This window comes from Symsagittifera roscoffensis, chromosome 1 (assembly GCF_963678635.1).
Source record: "Symsagittifera roscoffensis chromosome 1, txSymRosc1.1, whole genome shotgun sequence".
Lineage (NCBI taxonomy): Eukaryota > Metazoa > Xenacoelomorpha > Acoela > Convolutidae > Symsagittifera > Symsagittifera roscoffensis.
Window position 1 is genome coordinate 88,289,537 of NC_087062.1, and position 18,513 is coordinate 88,308,049.

Sequence of the window (18,513 nt, forward strand, 5' to 3'; positions counted from 1 at the left end):
ACTTTTTGAATGTTGTTTTTTAAAATTAATTTATATCATTTTTGATTGAGAGTTGCTCTGGACGCAGCTATAAAAAAGTTAAAAAGGGGCTCTTTCTAATTAATTACGGTCGGTGCACAAGCTGGATAGTGCAATAACGGCGTTATAAAACTGCATATATATCAGCAATTTGTATGATTGTATCACCATCCTTCCTCTGCAAGAGCGCTTAGAAAGTTTTCAGTAAACTGGATTTTGCGCAGTAAACTGCACCCCCTTATATATAGAAGCAGCTGAGGAGCGCGAAGCTTGTCTTGGTTCTTATGTATTTAATCAGTTCCGGTAGTTTTCTTGTCCCATTCATTTATTTTTTCAGCCAATCGTTGCAGCTACCGCTTGGCTGTCGTAACAACGCAACCGTTGCATCCGAAAATTGGCACGTAGAAGCTACTCTGCTCTTCTTTTGAAAATATTTGATGATATTGGAAGTTTTTCAGCGTTTCATGTTTTTTGTATGTATGCATTTTTCAGAAAACTTTGCTATGTTTTGGCATGAGGGCGGAAATTGTTTTATGCCTAAGAAAACCCGCCTAAATGGTGAGCCACAGTTTTTTTTTAGCTTGACTTAATGTCAAGTCGAGCCTCATCACAAATTGTAGTTAAATTGTTGACAAAGCTTTCTATGTCCAATGATTAACTTTTAGGCTCAATCTCGACGTCATGACAAACCTCGTTCAAGAAGATGGCGATTGTGTCTCTAATTTACTTGTATATGATGCCTGTGTTTACGCCCTCTGAGTCGGGTTAAAATTTTCAAGATATTACATGTCAGTCCGTTTTTGGTCAGTTCTCATCTGTATCTTAAGTAAACGCCATTTCTGACTTCTGATTATTTTAGTTTGAAGTGAACTCTGCTTTCTGACAGAGCATTGAGCCTATTAGAGGCTCACTCTTCTCCTCCAGATCATTTGCATTTTTATCAATTTAATTAAAAGGTTTTTAAAAATTGTTTTTTTCTCTCATTTGATCAAACATTTTTTTTCGACTTTCGTACAAATGTTTATGGCCCTATCCAGCTTGTGCACTTACCGTAACTAAACGGAAGAGCCCATTTTGTAATTTAGTTTTTTGACCGTGGGTCTTGTGTTGGTACAGGGTCTATAGTTGAGGGTCTTTGAAATTCTTAAAAAGGTTTCAGAAGGGTCATCATTGAGGAAAACGACTTATGACAGTAACTTCATAAACCTAACCAAGAGGTCTGACGGTTGCTGTTCAAGTTCACTGAATGCTCTGATTATAAAACTGTTGGGCTAGCAAAGGGCTTGGAACATCTAAATCCAGATTGCTCATGTTTGCTTTATAACATATTAAGACAGAAACTTCTTGGAGTAGTCGATTGAAACTTCTTGGAGTAGTCTTGGAGTAGTCGATTGAATTTGGTAAGATGTTCACAAGTTTGCAGGTTCTGAGCCAAAACTCCTGTTGGTAGATAGATTTCTTTATTTTCGGCAGTTCGAAAAAAGGTTTCTCTGATAACCGGGTGGCTCTGTCGAGTTCCTTTAAACAAAAATACTCTGTGGCATCAATTTTATAGTAACCATTCAACATCTTGGACATAAATAGTAGATCCAATAATTGCATATACAAGGTCAGCGGTAAAAAGTTGCATTGCATCAGATTTGTTACGTAGTCGTTCCGGCCATTTACCCATGGCCATTTACGGACAACATACAATCTTACTTTTTGAATGTTGTTTTTTCAAATTAATTTATATCATTTTTGATTGAGAGTTGCTCTGGACGCAGCTGAAATATAACCGGGATCAACTACAATGACTGTTGGATTTTGTTAGATTTTTCTTAGTAACATTAGGGCACTATTTAAAAGTGCTAGATTAATGTGAGGTACATTGTAAGCGAACCTACTGTACACTTCATCGCTTGCAACTTTTCAAATCGTTGGCAAGTTTTCATCGTTGGAAAGTTTTCATCGTTTGCTAGCAATTTGATTCGGATATTTTTACTGAAGAGGATTTTTTTTAAAACAGTTATTATTTATTAATATTTTATTCCCGGTATTTAAATGACCCATCGAGTTTTTGACGAAAAATCAAAAACTTCTCTGCATCTTCTGATCCTAAGAAATCACTCGTTTTTAATTTAGACCAATTATCCCTGTTTCGCCTGCCTAGCTACCACTGTAATTTTTTTATGTTAGTTCAATCTGGGTATGTTTCGCCACAGATTTCGATCAAAATGAGTTCAATTAGAAACAAATATTTTAAGTTTTCTTCGTTTATTGCCTGGATCGAATTTCTTTTCCATACTTTTTGAGCGTCATGGTGTTTTCATCCAAGAATTGTTGTATCGCAAGTGGCGGTAAGCTCAGCTTTGCTTCTGTGCTGAAGGGGTGAGTTAAGGAGTGACTGGAAGTGTTTTAAAGTAATGACTTCCTTTTCAACTGAATCGAGTTTCTTTCAATTGCTTTGCGACTACTGCTTTCTAAACGAGGATTCTCAGCGGAATGGTTTTTTTTATTTCACCTCGTTTTAGAAAACAATGACAACTAATCAGAGCTAATTTTGCTACGTAGCTATCCTTGCGCGCTGTGACTATTCTCGCTGGCTTGATCGTTGATCTAAATTGATCAAAAATGGATCTTGACGGGTTTTTGAATCACAATAGCAGCTCAACGCCTGTATCCAATTCAGCGGGAGGTGCTTACTCGCCTTCTTCGCCCATTAATTCTGCATCGCACCACCAAACAGCTTCAAACAATCCATCAAATGGACTGAATTTCAATCCGAACAACAACAGTCCGCTCAGTGCCATGTTTCCGACCTTGACTTCATCGGCCGTTTCCCCTGTATCGCCATTGGCTTCTAACAATCCGAACTCCTCCAACATAGGGGCACCATCTGCACACAGCGGTGGACTGAACTCGGCACCCATTCATCCGTTATCGAACACTCCCTCTGGATCGTACAGTTTAACCCAGGGATACAATGTACCGGGGCCTAAAACTAGTGGCCCTAGGGCGAGTGGTCATTCGTCACGCGGTTTGTCCAGTGGCTGCGGTTTTACGGGCAACAGCAATATTTCAAATCAATGCCACCCGTTTCTGCCTGGTAGTCCAGCCTCTCACAGCTCGTGCTATGGCAAGCTATCTGGAAATTCCACCAATTTGGCGGGAACAGCCAATGCATTAAGTTCTTCCTCACAAGAAACTGCAAATTTCCATGAAGTAGCAACAGATGACGTCTTTAAGGTGAGATAATTGTTTTCAAATTGATAATCTTGGTTGCTAATTTTTGCTCATTTAGTATCGCGTGTAGAAATATCAATCCGAAAAAAATTAACATACAGAAAATAACAAGGATAGCCAATTGCTGCGCAATTAGCACAGAATTTTCCTACCATAGTTTAAAAAAAAAATACATTTTTTTAATTGTCGTTTTTTCTGCGTGGTGTGATAAAAGGATCTGAACGGAATACAGAAATTTGGCCTATTTGACATTCATAGTAAATAGGCAAACTGGACAACAGTTAAGTAGAAAAATGACTAGAAAAACAAAAAAAAAATAAATATACTTATAAAATTTTTTGATTTTATGAAGTTTTTGATTCCCTAAATGGCGCCGAAAAACTCCAAAAACTAACGTTACTCGAGCAAGACTTAGTTTTCACGGCTTAAGCATTAAGCATAAGTAAGCTCTTCTAAGCAGCCTGCTCGCTCGCTTTATTGGCTCGAACTTACTTTACACTAACATTTTGAACCTGTTTTTCTCGACTTTTTTTGAATTTTTTTAAATGTCGTTCGAATCACGACTGAAAGGGCTTCGGTATGATATATCACTCGACCATTCCGATGATTTTTTGTGGTACCTGATTTTGCGTGGAAAACATTTAACAAAACTAAACCATACACCCGAATACAAAGTTCTTCCTTATTTTCAGTGGCCGTAACAAACAACTTAACTCAGCGCAATTTACTCCTTAACCGTATTAACCAATACTACTGTTATTGGGTGAACAAATTTTCGGTATTACTGTTGTAATTGACAAATTCGATATTAAGTTTTCTTCTTGCATTTTTTGTTCTACAGAGTCTACTGGAAATGTACCGACAGGAGGTCTTGTGTGACGTAGAATTGGTCGTCGGGTCACATCGCATTATGGCACACAAGGTTATTCTAGCCGCCACTTCACCTTATTTCAGGTTAGTTTACTTTCACTGGAATTTTTCACCCGAAATTTGTCGTTTATTAATGTTTTGTGAAATTAAGGTCGAGCAAGTCTTATGACGTGCTAGATTCGACAACGTCAAGAAACGACTGGGATGTCTATTGCGTAGATTGGGGTTTTTAGGTCGATTTTAGGTACCTCAAGCAAAACTCCGTGGTGGTCATCTGTGGTATAATATTAAAGCAATGTCAATCGTGACTCAGACTCGAAAAAGATATGAGGTAAAAAAATTATCTCAGTGTCGAGAAAAATTGGGTCTCTCAATCTGCTGCTTGTTTTATAAGATGTTAGTTATTATTTCGTTTTTTGATTTAACGCTTATCATATGCTTTTATTATTTATGGTTGTATGGTTAATTTTATTATCGATCTATCTTTGATATATTTAATAGCAGGGTTCATTATCTTGTCACGTTTAAGCTTTTTCAGCGTCTTATTTTTGCATTTTTAGCGAAAGAAGTTTTTCACGTTTAAGCTATACCGTATGTTGCAATGGTTAAGATTTTTTTTTCGATTTTGAATTAAGTGTTTGTTTTACCGATTCAAAATCAGCAGCCCAATATTGGGAAGCTGTCAGGGTTCTTCGACGGCTTGCAATTTGTCATTCAATTATGAATGCCCAAATCATTTTAGTGTGCAATACTGAAAACTCAAACAGAAAAAAGTTGAAATTCCCAATCCTGTAGATGGGTGCTGTCATAGTATTCTCAAGGATTGCGAATCTTCCCTCCAAGTATGACTGCTCAAATCCTGGTAGTTTTTGAGATCTGACGTTTTATGATTTCTTTTTAATTTTTCAGAAAACTTAGATTTCTGAATTTACTCAAAAGAAAAGTTGAAAAGAATTTGAATTCTCAACCTTGTAGTTGGGTACTGCGTGGAAATCTCGGGAGTTGCAAATGTTGAGTCCAAATGCGACTGCTCGAATGCTCTTAGTTTCCTAGATGTGCCGTTTGTTTTGTCTTTTTTTGTAAATTGTTCAAAGAATTTTGATATAACAAATTCCACCAAATTTGAAGTTCCCATCTCTATGCCGAGGCTCTAACAGGGTACTCCCAGGAGTTGCAAGTTTTGCCTCCAAAAATGACTGCTCAAGTCCTTGTAGTTTTCGAGATATGACATTTTTGTGATTTTTTTCAAAAAAAATTTTAAAACTCAAATTTAATTTTTTTTAAGTTTGAAATTCCCAACTCTGTATTTGGGGGCTGCCAGAGTAATCTCATGGGTGTCGGGTCTTTTCTTCCAATATGACTGCGCAAATCCTTAGTTTTCCAGAAATAATTTTTTCCTGATTTTTTCAAAAATTGTTCAGAAAATCGAAATTATATTTTTCAGTTTGATTTCCTAAACCTGTAATTGGGTGATGTCAAAATACTCTCAGGGTTTTGGAATCTTGTTGCCTGACTGCTCAAATCCATGTAGTTTTTGAGATATCATGTGTTGAATGATATAGAAAATTTTACAAAAATCGAAGTTTCTATCTCTATAGTGAGGCCGCTCCAGGGTACTCTCACAGATTTTGAGTTTTGCCTTCGAATATGAGTGCTCAAATTTCTGTAGCTTTCAAGATATGACGTTTTTTGTGGTTTTTTAAATTCAGAAAACTTAAATTGAAAGTTTTTTTTTCAAAGACTGAAATTCACATCTCTGTAGTTGGGGGATGTCAGGTTACTCTCAGGGGTGTCGAATCTTGCCTTCAAATTTGACTGCTCATTTTTAAAATAGTTTTCCAGGTGTGATGTTTTTGTGATTTTTTTTCAAAAATTGTTCAGAAAACCTAAATTTATATTTTTTCAATTTGATTTCCTAAACCTGTAATTCAGGACTGTCAGTGAACTCTGGGTTTGCGAATCTTGCCATCAAAAATTATTGCTCAAATTCATGTAAATTTTGAGATGAGACGTTTTTTATGGTTTCGCAAAAAAAATGTTTTAAAAAACTTAAATTTGAAGTTTTTCGAAATTTGAAATTCCCATCTCGAATCTTGAATCGCAACTCGAATTCCAAGTTGAGAATCTTGCGTCCAAATGAGACTGTTCAATCAATTGTTTTTAGTTTCGGAGATGTGAAGTCTCTTATTTGTGATTTAAAAAATAATCATGGGACTGGGTTGAGTTATATATCATATTAAAGTCCTTTCGGCCGTGATTCGAACCAAAAAAATCACGTTTTTGATTTTTCGTCCTAATTCGAGCGAATAAAGCAAGCAAGCAGGCTTGCAACAGCTGAATTATGCCCAATTTAAGACCTTAAAACCTTATTGCAAGCAAGTAAAACTATCTTTTGGAGTTTTTATGCTTCATTTTGGGAACCAATAACTTCAAAAAATTTTCTGCAAGTTTTTCTTTGTTGTTCTATTCATTTTTCAACAAAATTTTTTGTCGAATTTACGTATATTACTATGACTGTCTAATATGCCTAAATTATATCCGATCCTTTTATCACACCAAGCTGAAAAAAATTTCACTCATTTAAAAAAAAAACGTTCTAAACCTATTTTTCTAAAGACCATGGTCGGAACATTCTGTGCTATGCACAGTAACCGGCTATCCTTGTAATATTATGACTCTACAACAAGTTGAAAGGACATTACCTTCGAAATTATCAAAAATAAGATCGTAAATTGTTTGTGATCCTTGCATTGGCACAGCACACTCTGCGCCATGTGCAGAGGTTTGTCTCAGAAAACGTGTTTTTGAAATGATTCAGCAAATAGTCGTGAAGTCTGCTTTTGAGTCTGTTTTCTTCCAAGTAGTTCACATCTACAGGCAAATTGTTGGAGACAGGTTTTTTCTTGACTGATGGAAGGCAGAAAATTTGTTCGGTAACCTGGAATTTCAGTTCGGAATAAGGTAGTGGTCTAGTCGATGCATCACTAGTCTTTCTCAATAGCGTAAGTGCTCACCTGTTATCCAGTGTGTCGCGCGGCGTTGAAAACTTTCAAGTGTTTTAACACCATTTTAGAGGGGCACCATCGAATTGTAAAGATTCACATTATTTTGCATGCATACAGCTGGTGAAACATTTCTTTTTTTTTGTAAAAATACTTTCGTTGCTTGTATTATATCCCTTACTTCATTAAATTAACGATTTTTTTTCATTTGAATTCGTAGAAAATGTTACGGTGGGTGGAAAGTTAAGAAGGAATACTTGTTTAGAGCCATGTTCAGTGGGAATATGCGAGAGAGCAGCGAATCGGTGGTGGAGTTGCATGGAATCGAAGGAGACGCAGTGCGACTGCTGATCGACTTCGTCTACACACACGAGATCTCTCTGTCTACTCACAACATATTCTGTGTGCTCTGTGCTGCCAACCAGCTCTCCTTCCTACAAGTCATAGAGGCCTGCACCAAGTTTCTCAAGCACGGCATGAACTTCAATAACTGCGTCATCATCAGGTACATCTACTATCACATGTTTTAAGTGAAAAATAGTTTTTGAAAAAAATTAGACAATAGTAGCCGGCTGCTGTGCAGATAGAACAATTATTATTATAATATGATTAAGAGTAATGAACGCTGCGAGTAATGAAGTCTTTAATAACTACAGGTGTGTTTTCATACATATTGATGCATTTATGAATGCATTTAGGTATATAGGCACTTTTTGAGTTCAATTGAAATTCATCTGCTGAAAGTGACAATAGCACTCTCCAATTACGAACGTGGAAATGGCGCAAAAAACATGAAAGATTTGTAGTTTCGAAAGTGGAATTGAATTTTAAGATTTCCATCGGAATAAAAACTTTACCTATTGATCCAGTTTTCTCAAGTTGCGTTCATTTTTTGTCATAAGTTGTTCTAAAAATTCAAAGAGCTCAAAGGGCATCGGTTTTTTTCTTTGAAATTCGAAAGTTGAGATTTTTTCTAGAAAGTCAGTGTTTTTTTAAGAGTAATGAACGTAGTTAGTACTCTTATATAGATAGGTCTTGCTGATTTTTTTTTTTCAGGAAAAAGTCTAAAATTTGTTCACGCTCAATTTTGGTCGTTCGCGGTTTGACTTGTGATTTTTTTCAAGTACAGTGCATTTATATTGTTAAAAAGAAGGCAAACTCCACTAGCGAACAGCAAAATTGTAATTATCACGAAAAACATGATTGACTTCTATTTTCGTAAATGGAAATTAATTATTAGATTTCCCAGCGAAATCAAAGTTTTACCTATTGATCCAGTTTTCTCAAATTGGGTTAATTTAAACATTAAAGTGTCCATCATAAAATGTTCTGCAAATTCCAAGAGCAATAAGGCCATCTATTTTTTATTCTAAATGCAAAAGTTGAAGGTTTTTGAAAAAAGAAGGCGTTTTTTTTCAGTTTCCATGCGTTCATTACTCTTTTCCAACTGTCAGTTGGCTATGTTTTATGTTTACTTGCGTTCATTACTCTTTTCCAATCTTCGATTAGCTAGGTTTTCTATTTGCGAAGAGCGTTTTTACCAGAATGAAAACTACTGTCGAGACTTTTTAAATTAAACTTGGACAATATTCATGCAAAATGAATGCAATGATATGGGAACATAAAACATATAATGTAGCATACAGTGCTTATAACGACTTTTGAGCCGGGGATTTTGGTCGGGGAGAGGGTAGACGTTTTTTCCCTTTAAGGTTTGACCTCTGAACTCCCAAACGCCCCCTTAACTGGTGTCTTACATCAATTTTTGGCAAAATAAAGTTTTCTAAAGGCGCCCTTTTGCAAAAAAAGCCATATTTGAGTAAGACCGTCCGCCAGAGAAAATTAATTTTTTGGGAAATATTTCATAAAGTGCCATAATTTTTGGCTTGTTTTGTCAAAATTCATCTGCGGCGCAGTAAGTTTTGTGAACATATTTAAACTAAGGTGGACACAATTTTTCCGAGGTTTTGACCAAGAAGTTTTTTTTGGTGCACCCTGTCATTACTGTACATTGCCTCCAAAGACGCCTAAAGAAAAATGACGCCTCGAAAGACGCCTAAATCAAAGACGCCCAAATGAAGCGCCAATCCGGTAAAAATTGATGTCGTAAAATAGTACCAAAATAGAAAATTTTTAAGAAAAAAAAGAAGAAAACTTTTTACAGATTTTTCACCGAGAGCTCCGTCTGCCGTTAATGTGCAATATGGGCTTTTATTGGTTATCAGAACAAAATCGAGGATGTGTCTTTGTTTTCCAAATCAGTTGGGAGATATTTTGGGTGATATCTTCCTCCTTTTAATAATTTTATTGAGAGTTCCATCGGCTAAAGTTCGGATCAAGAAGAACAGCAACTCGGCCAATTCATATAAGGTCAGCATGCTTCCACCGAGCAACAGCCCGAAAAGGCCTCCTATTGCACTGCTAGCCGAAAATATCTCATATTTCGCCCTCATGTTTGTATGAAACACAATAAGCGTGTCGAAATTGAGTGTTACTTCTGCGTAATTCTCCCGCATGTAGTCGTAGGTGACGTTTGGGTTGTTTGGCTCGATTGCCTTTTGGTACTGGTGGTACCCTGGAGCTGGGAATCGAGCGGATGTCACGTGGACCTTATAGTTGGTAAAACTGCATTGAGGTCTGCACTTGGCAAAACAAGTTCCTGGAAAAGAATGAGGCTTGAGCGAGAATTATGAAAAACAGGATTGAAAATTAGTCGAATGTGTTGTTTGCGAATATTAGCTTTGAACTACCGAGAGTTTTGAGAAAAAATGATATCAGCATGTATAAATTGACTCTAAGAAAATGTATAAGAGGCGCGGTTTTTTGAAGAAGAAAAATCCCGGTAAACCTGAGAATATTATCTCTAACATCGGCAGTATTGAACCAGTGTGTTCTGTTTTTCTCACAAGATTTTTTCTTGATTAAATAATTAATTAGTAATGTGGGTGGGGAATGTATCCGATCTCCTAAATTCCTTTTCCAGTTTCCTTCAGTACTTATTTAATGCTGCAGTTTTTGAAGAATGACGTTTTAAGTATCAATTAATGTATTGAAGACACATAGGTTGTTGTTCCGACCATTGAAAATGGGGATAAACTTTGTATTCGGGTGTGTTTTAGTTTTTTCTTATCTTCCACGCAAAATTAGGTACCACAAATAATCATCGGACTAGGTTGAGTGATATATCATATAAAGCCCTTAGAGTCGTGATTCAAAAATTTCCCGGTGTCGAGAAAAACCGGTTTGAAGTTTTCGACTTTTCGTCTTATTTCGAGTAGTCTTATTTCAATTGCTTAAAAGCTTGCAATAGCTTAATTTAAAACCTTAAAACTTAGTTATACTTGAGCGACTTTAGTTTTTTCCCGATTTTTTCAATTTTTTTTTTAGTTTTTCCAGTAATTTTTCTACAAAAAAATGGCTTTGCAAATTGATTATTTTACTATGACTCGAATATTCCTAATCCCCAGTGTTTCGTTCAGTTTCTTTTATCACACCACGACGAAAATAAACAACAATATTTTGAAAAAACTTTGTTGCATTTTTTTAAGACTATGGTCGGAACATTGTAATATTTGCACAGTAACCGGATATTCATGTCATGATTTGTTTTCTGTTTTTTTTTTTAAAGAAAAGTTGCGCTCTCCTATTACAGATGCAGAAAAGGCGCCAAAAAATTTGAAAAACTTCTAGTTTTAATTGTTAGATTTTCCAGCGGAATAAAAAATTAACCTTTTCCAGTTTTCTGAAATTGGGGTAATTGTATCAAAAAATTTCATTAAGTTTCTAGAATTCAAATTGTGCTTTAAGAAACGATGAACGAATATCAGACACTTATTTTTTTTTGATTTTTTTTTTTCAAGTTAAGTCTTAAAATTTGCACTTTTTTGCTGTTTGACTTTTGATTTCTATTTAAGGCTGTTGTTTTTTTCTTTATTAGAAGAATTTTGCTTAAATTTTATCTGTCTAGTAGCCCTATTAGTTCTTAGTCCGCTGCGTCTAGTAGCCCTGTTACTTCTTAGCCAGTTGTCTAGTTTTTCAGAGTCAAGTACATACGTTTGATTTCTTTTCAATTTTAGTTCGTTAGCTTTGTTAAAAGCAAGGCAAACTCTACTGTCTAACAGTGAAAGTGTAAAGATCTCAAAAACGCGAACACTTTCTTGTTTCAAACATGGATTTTCATTTTTATATTTAAAGCGGAATAAAAATTTAACCTATTGATCCAGTTTTCTCAAGTTGGGTTAATGTTATCAAAAAAGTGCCAATCCTAAATTGTTCTAGATATTCAAAGAGCTTTAAGGGCATCTATTTTCTTTGAAAATTCAAATTTGACATTTTCTTCTTTCCAAAAAACAAGCATTGTTTTAATCTGTTTGTTTGCTTTGCGTTTATTGACTCTTTTCCAACTGTCTGTTGGCTAGGTTCATTTTTTCTTGATGGGTTTTTGGCGTTTCCTTCATGATAGATCGGCCAACATCAGAAAGTCCCAGAAAAGCCAGTTTTGAAACGCTAAGTTTTAGAAAAATTGTAGTAAAACCTAACAATATAAAGAAAGCTATGGTATCATTGTCGTTTTAAAAATAATTTTACAACTATGTTGTTATCGCTCTTTTTAATCGCAGCGGTATGTTATTTTAAAGTTATTTTAATCACGTTCGCATATTAAGTTTCGCATGGTATCATCGCCATTTTGAATAGAATTTTACAACTATGGTATCATCACTCTTTTGAACCGCAGCGGTATGTTATTTTAAACTTATTTTTAATCTTGTTCGCATAAAAAGTTTCATGCGAAACAAAAAAAAAATGAAAAACGATTAATCGCTAATGCGTTGTGTTAAAATTGGTATTTTGTAAACATTTACCCTGTAGAATTATTGATGCAGGGTAGATACAAATTAAATTTAATGTATTGGGGCTTTTTTATTCTCTGCTTTCCTTGAAACATATATAAATTGCCATTGGTAAGGATGCTTAGGATTATCAAGCGTTATTTAATCGTAGTACTGACTTTTTTCAGATTAAAATGAAAAATTAAATTGAATCAGTAGTAATCATGTGCGCTACATTATTGTGATGCCTTACTAATTTTTTTTTTAATTTTGATTAAACTACTGAATAATTAATCGGTGTTACAGTACTCTAGTATTTGTATTAGTACTCTGCAGTTTTTTTCTTGATATTGCAGTATATACTAAAATTAAAGTGGAGCGCATTCCAAAGAAACGCAATTTTATGGTCAAAATTTCCAAAAAGTTCTCTTAAATGACATTTGTTTTTTTTGAAAATCCCCTGCACATAAAAATCCTAGATCCGCTCAAGACTAAAATTGATAGTAATTTTGACTTTTTGTGTTATTTTAAATTTATTAGCTCCGGTTTTGTATTATTTCCCGTTTAATTTTTTGCTCACAAGGTTTGTTCGGCATTAAATGTTTCCGACGATTTATAGATATTTGGTGGTAATATGGCGCAACGGGCTTCTACCCAAGTATATTCGTCTTAATTACCGCTAGATACAAGTTTAACGCTTTCAGCTGTGTTTGAAGTTTTTTTTAAAATTGTAATCAATTCGTGATGAATTATATTTGAGGCTTAGTTGCCGTCGTATCAATTTATCGAGGGTAGCTTGTCATGCTTTTTTGTGATGGTTCACAAGTGGTGTGAAGCTCCGCTTCACTTCTGTTGGAATGAAATGAACTAGTTTACTGAGTATGTCTTCTTTGTTGATGGGACACATGGTGATTGTGTTGGTGCCACAGGTCTTGTTAGTTTTGGTGAAGAACAGTTGGCTGATGCACCGACACTCACAGATGTCCAGTTCAATCTCGCTAAAACACTCGCTCACACACAGCATCTGAGCATAGCCTTTGTCGTAATACTGCAGCATCCTACAAGAAAAGCTAACTCGTTTAAGCCTCTTTAAAACCCTAATGTAAGTGAAAAAGAGTTAAACATGTACTTAAATATGCATCTATTTCTAATGTGAAAAATGAATGAAAACTGTTTTGAAAAATAATTTTTGTACATTAATGAAATTTAACACAAAAATGTTCCCCTAATATGGTGTACTTGCCCCATAGCTCCCTCCTCGATGCAGTTACTGAATCCAGTGTAGTCCCTGAACTTGCGAGTGGACAATCGCACGTTGTAGTACTTCCCTGGTCCAATGTCAAACGAGTTGGTGGTGTCCCAAGTAGTCATGATGGTGCTGGTCGGATCATAGAGGTACATCTTAAGACTGATCCCTCCTCCGACTGCAAACACATTCAGTGCTTGTGCTTTCTCGAAATCTGAAAATAGTCATCGGATCAATAAGCGCAACCGTTGATGGATGAAAACAAATAAACTTAAGCCTAAACATTTTCAAGCCTAAAGTTAAGATTGAATTTAGACAATTAGTTTTAAATACCTTTTATTTTAAGGGGAAAAGTAACTTGTGAACCGTTTGCTGGTTGTTTAGAGTCGATGAACGCTCAAAGTTTTATGAAAATAAAAAACTCTTCACGCTCAATTTGATGTTTTTTTCGCGGATTGACTTTTTAATACTTTTGAAGTTCTGTTCATTTCCTTTGTTGAACAGTAATGAACGTAGTGGGTACTCTTATATAGGTCTTGCTGTTTTTTTTTCTTGGTTTCTTTTCAGGAAAAATCTTAAAATTTGTTCACGCTCAGTTTTAATTTTTCGCGGTTTGACTTGTGATTTCTTTTAAAATTCATTGCATTTCGATTGTTACAAGGAAGGCAAACTCAACTTTCGAACAGCAAAAGTGTAAAGGTGACGAAAAAAGTAATCGAGTTCTGATTTCGAAAAATAGAAATTAATTATCAGATTTCCCAGCGAAATAAAAGTTTTACGTATTGATCCAGTTTTCTCAAATTGGGTTAATTTAAACAAAAAGTCCATCATAAATTGTTCATAAGGCGGTCTTTTTTTTCGTCAAAATTCAAAAGTTGGAGGCTTTTTAAAAACAAGCCATTTTTTTCAGTTTCCTTGCGTTTACGAAAATTTTCTTTGCTGAAATTTGAGTTTCGAAGACTTGCATGTTTTTAAAGCTGATTGTCTCAATCGAAGTTTCATCTCTGCAGCGAGAAGGAAGTTTTACACAGCTCTTTTAACTCTACCAAAATGTTCGTTCTTACCGAATACAAGTCGGAGCGTTTCGGTCGAAAGTTCAACTTCTCTTTTGGGAACATCCAGTTCCCAACACTGCCCTACTCGTGTTACTTTTGTAGTCCATAGATCCATATCCAGACAGTCTTTACCCCTCCACTGGCACAATTTGATCACATCTGAAATTTTTGAGCTCAGTAGTCCTATAAAGGTGGCCCAATCGATGCCCTCCATTTGTGTGTCAACATGGTTCTCGTCATGGAAGAGAGCAAATCGTTCTTCGAGTGTTGGCTGGACGTAGTCTCCTTTAAACAATTAGAAACTTTGAACATAGGGCGGAGCTTCCTAGGACTTGCGATACAACACAAGCGTAGTATTGCAAGTCATAAAATGTTGAAAAATTTGAATATTTTTTAAAGAAATAATTTAGTGTCTTCTAATCGGGAACTATACTTTTTCTTTCCCGTTGACAACGTTCTTACTGATCGGTAAGAAATTAAACTGGCTTTATTCATGAACCTTCATAATTTCCAGACTCCTTGCCACTTGGTTTTGAGATAACGCGGTTGAATTTGGGGGTAGAAACCCGGTCGGACCTTGTTTTTGATACACGTTTTTGAGAATAGATCGAGTCACGAGTGAAAGGGGTTTGAATATGATTCATATCTCAACTTTGTAGCACACTTTTGTGATACAGTCACGGGACACAGAATTTAAAATTTTTAATTCATCAAATGAACCGAAAAAATCAGTTTGTTTCAAACACCACAGTAATAAAAACTCGATTTCAGACATTTTCTAACTCAATATATCTCGCAATTTTTTGAAATGCATAATTTATACATAATGTGGATTTATGCTTCGCGATTTGACAAATGCAAAGTTAATGTTGATGTCTTCAGTTTGTTATATTCCAAATTATTAATAGCAAAATTGAGTCTATTTGTATTTGGTGCTGAATCGCATTGGCAATATGTTAGCATATGTAGATGCTTTATTCGTGACTAGTGTTTGTCGGTTGTTAAACTTGAGTGGCTGAGAGGATAGTGCATGATACTCAAAATCTTTTGATTGCAGTTGGTTGCAATTTAGAATCCTGCACGTAGACGAGTTTTTGCAAATTCGAGGCTTATTTCTACTTTTTCTTATTTAATTTGATAGAGCTGCTTTTGGTCATGTTCTCGCAAGTGTTTGCGAAGCGCCGCTTTGCCTCTATTGAATTATTTGAAAGGGCTGAACTGGGTCAAAAATTGAACGATCTTGTTTTGAAAGCTAAAATTAGCAAGTTTATCATAACAAATTTTACAGGTGTTTTTGATGTGGAAACAAACTCACAAACATTATAAGGAAATCGAATTCATGAGCTCAAATTAGTTTTTTGGGAAGCTGATGAGGCTGAGATACTCATTGACGCCTAAAAATGACAAAAAAAAACAGGTACTTGGTTCGGAGCCGAGAAATTTTCATCTGTTTTCACGACACACACTAAAAGTTTTTTGGAGCTTATACCAGAAAATTGGACATAACTTACACACAGCACACCTGCTAATGAGACTCCTGCGCTTAGAATGTAGCAGCATTTTTCAAAATTTTGCTGGAATGGTTCTTTTTTGACTGAATTCAATCATCAGCGCGAAGTTATTCATGAAATTCTAGCCGTTTAACGCCGGACCAAGTAACTGTTAATTCTGTTATTTGTCATTTTAGGCAACATAATGAAACTTATTTAAGCCAATTAATTCGAATCATTAATTAAGCTAGTGAAGACTCTTATAAAGGTCTAGCAGATCTTTTTTCAGGAAAAAGTCTTAAGATGTGCATAAAAGTCTAATAACTACAGCTGTGCATTCATACATATGCATGAATTTAATTTATCAATGCACCCAGGTATATATGCACTTTTTGTGTTCAATTGAAATTCATCTGCTGAAAGTGACGCAGATAGCACTTTCCAAATACGAACGTAGAAATGGTGCAAAAAACGTGAACGATTTCTAGTTTCGAAAGTGGAATTTAGTTTTTAGATTTCCAGCGGAATAAAAACTTTACTTGTTGATCCAGTTTTATCAAGTTTGGATAATTTTTTTTCATAAAAGAGCCAATCATAAATCGTTCTAGAAAATCAATGAGCTTAAAGGGTATCTGATTCTTTGAATCTCGAAAGTTGGGATTTTTTCAACAAAGTGTGTTTTATGTTTACTTGCGTTCATTACTCTTTACTTCGATTGGCTATGTTTTTGTTTGTGAGGTTGTTTTCGCAGCAAGAATACCTGTAAAATTATTTTTGATAAGCTGGTTAATTTAAGCCTTCAAATTAAGATTGTTCATTTTTTGGCCCGGTTAAGCAATTCCAATCAATTTCATCTACCTTTTGTCTAAATTTGAATCCTGTATCTTAAGTAGTTGCTGAGAACAAGATCGTTCAATTTCTCGTTGAAATAAAAAAGTTGCACTTTCTACGTCCCTTAATTGTACTTGTTTCGCGATAAAAAGCAAACCTATATCCAGATCTTTCCCATTTCTAGAGATCTGAACAAAAAAAATAAAGTTCTTTAGAAATTCTTGCAATAACTTGAAAAATGAAGGTTCTTGCTTTGAAATTTTGACTCATCTTGGCGAGAAAAAGAATTTATTATGAAAGCATAAAGTTCGAAACAAAATTCGGCACAATACTGTAAAAATTGAGTTGTCCTTCATTTATTCTACTCAGAGGTTAAATTTGCTAATTAGAAGGGAGTTATAATCAGAAAAAAAACGTTTTCCGAAAGTGTAACACAAAAATGACCAATTTACTTGAATATTTGTACTCTGGTGCTGCATATTTGTATGACAAGTTGTATAATTTCTGCAAAGCAGGATATTTAGAAACGGAAGAGAGATTTTTTCTGAAATCTCTTCGGACCGCCTCGAACAGTTCTCCCAAAGCTAGTTCAAATGTCAAAATTTGCATCAATGAACTGTTGCCGAAAACTCTGTCGCCAAATTCTTTGCTCTGATCATTTTCCTGGTTCAAATCGCATAAGACCAAATTTGGAAAATTCACAGATTTCGCACGCTCGTAGATAATTTCAACAGAAGTTGGTTTGTTGATCAAAATATCGATTATTAGGCTCATTTGTAAGTAGCAGCAAGATAACACGAAACATGCAAATATGAAGGCCCAAATTTTCCGAGCGATAAAACTTCTCTCTGAAACTACAATGAAATGATTAACAGCATGAAGAGAAGCGGCGTGAGCCCAATCAATGATAGGCTCCATTGAAGAAAAAAAATTCAGCAAATTATCCAACAAAAATAACCAAAACTGAATTTTTTCTTTTAAACTGATTCCCAAGTTTGTAGAATATAAACAATTTGTACCACTTTGATGCAGATTTTCGATAAAAGTTACGCGCAAATACTAAAATTTGGGAATATTGAGCGTAAAAATATTACAAAAAGTACTATCGGCGAAAAAAAAGAGTTAATTTGACTTTATTTCTAAAAATGAAACGGCATAATTTCAAAAACGCGAGGAACTACTTATTAAACATGCAAGTAACTACTTATTAAACATGCGGTGTTTTTTGTTCTACTTAGCAAAATAATCACGGATTCTTTCTAATGCAATAGATTCGATTTAAACAGCTGTGAAAGGGTTTCCGAGAGATTGTTGAATCTTTGCTACCTCGCTATAAATGCTTCCATTTTTGAGAATCAATATTCAATGGCAGATGGTTTGATCAGTTTTTACGGTTGTTTCAGCAAAAAAAAATTTAATTTTAGTTTAGAGCGGAAATGTTGGTATTGAGTTGATTTCCTTTCTTCTTCAAACTCAATATAAATATTCAGAAACATGCTATCAAGTGGCAGTTAACTGACATAGTAATAAAACCCTAATAATACATTTGAGCGTCAAAGTATAAACTGTTTTGCATGTTTTGTTAGGCTTTAACTTGAAACTAATTGGTTGATATTTAAAATGATAAGCGATTTGTGGAAAGTCATTATATAATGGAACCTCAGAAATCTCCGGGAAAAAATACTCAAAGAAATATATCTAAATTATACAGCTCATATCAGGGTCAGATTTTTTCCGACTACCATTTAAGTTAGTATACAGCAAAAGAAAATTTGATTGAAATTTTTTAATGTTATGAATTTTCTGACCTTACAAGACATATCAATGTTGATTATAGGACTAAACAGCTTGTCTCTATTCGCGCCTAGCGATTGAGAATTATAAAGGTTCAACATGACTGCTCGTATCAGGATGATGCCCTAAATGTTCTGGTTTACCTTTAACGTC

General features: G+C 35.0%; 1 protein-coding gene across 1 annotated transcript in view; it reads left to right on the forward strand.

Annotated features, from left to right (window-relative positions):
* The first annotated feature begins 2,534 nt into the window (after positions 1-2,534).
* The window catches only part of LOC134851737 (kelch-like protein 8), a 35,617-nt gene continuing 19,638 nt past the window's right edge, over positions 2,535-18,513 (forward strand). The window contains exons 1-3 of the mRNA XM_063867958.1: positions 2,535-3,246; positions 4,085-4,197; positions 7,381-7,620. Coding sequence (XP_063724028.1) covers positions 2,632-3,246; positions 4,085-4,197; positions 7,381-7,620 — 968 coding nt within the window. The 5' untranslated portion in view covers positions 2,535-2,631. The remainder of the gene's footprint in view (positions 3,247-4,084; positions 4,198-7,380; positions 7,621-18,513) is intronic.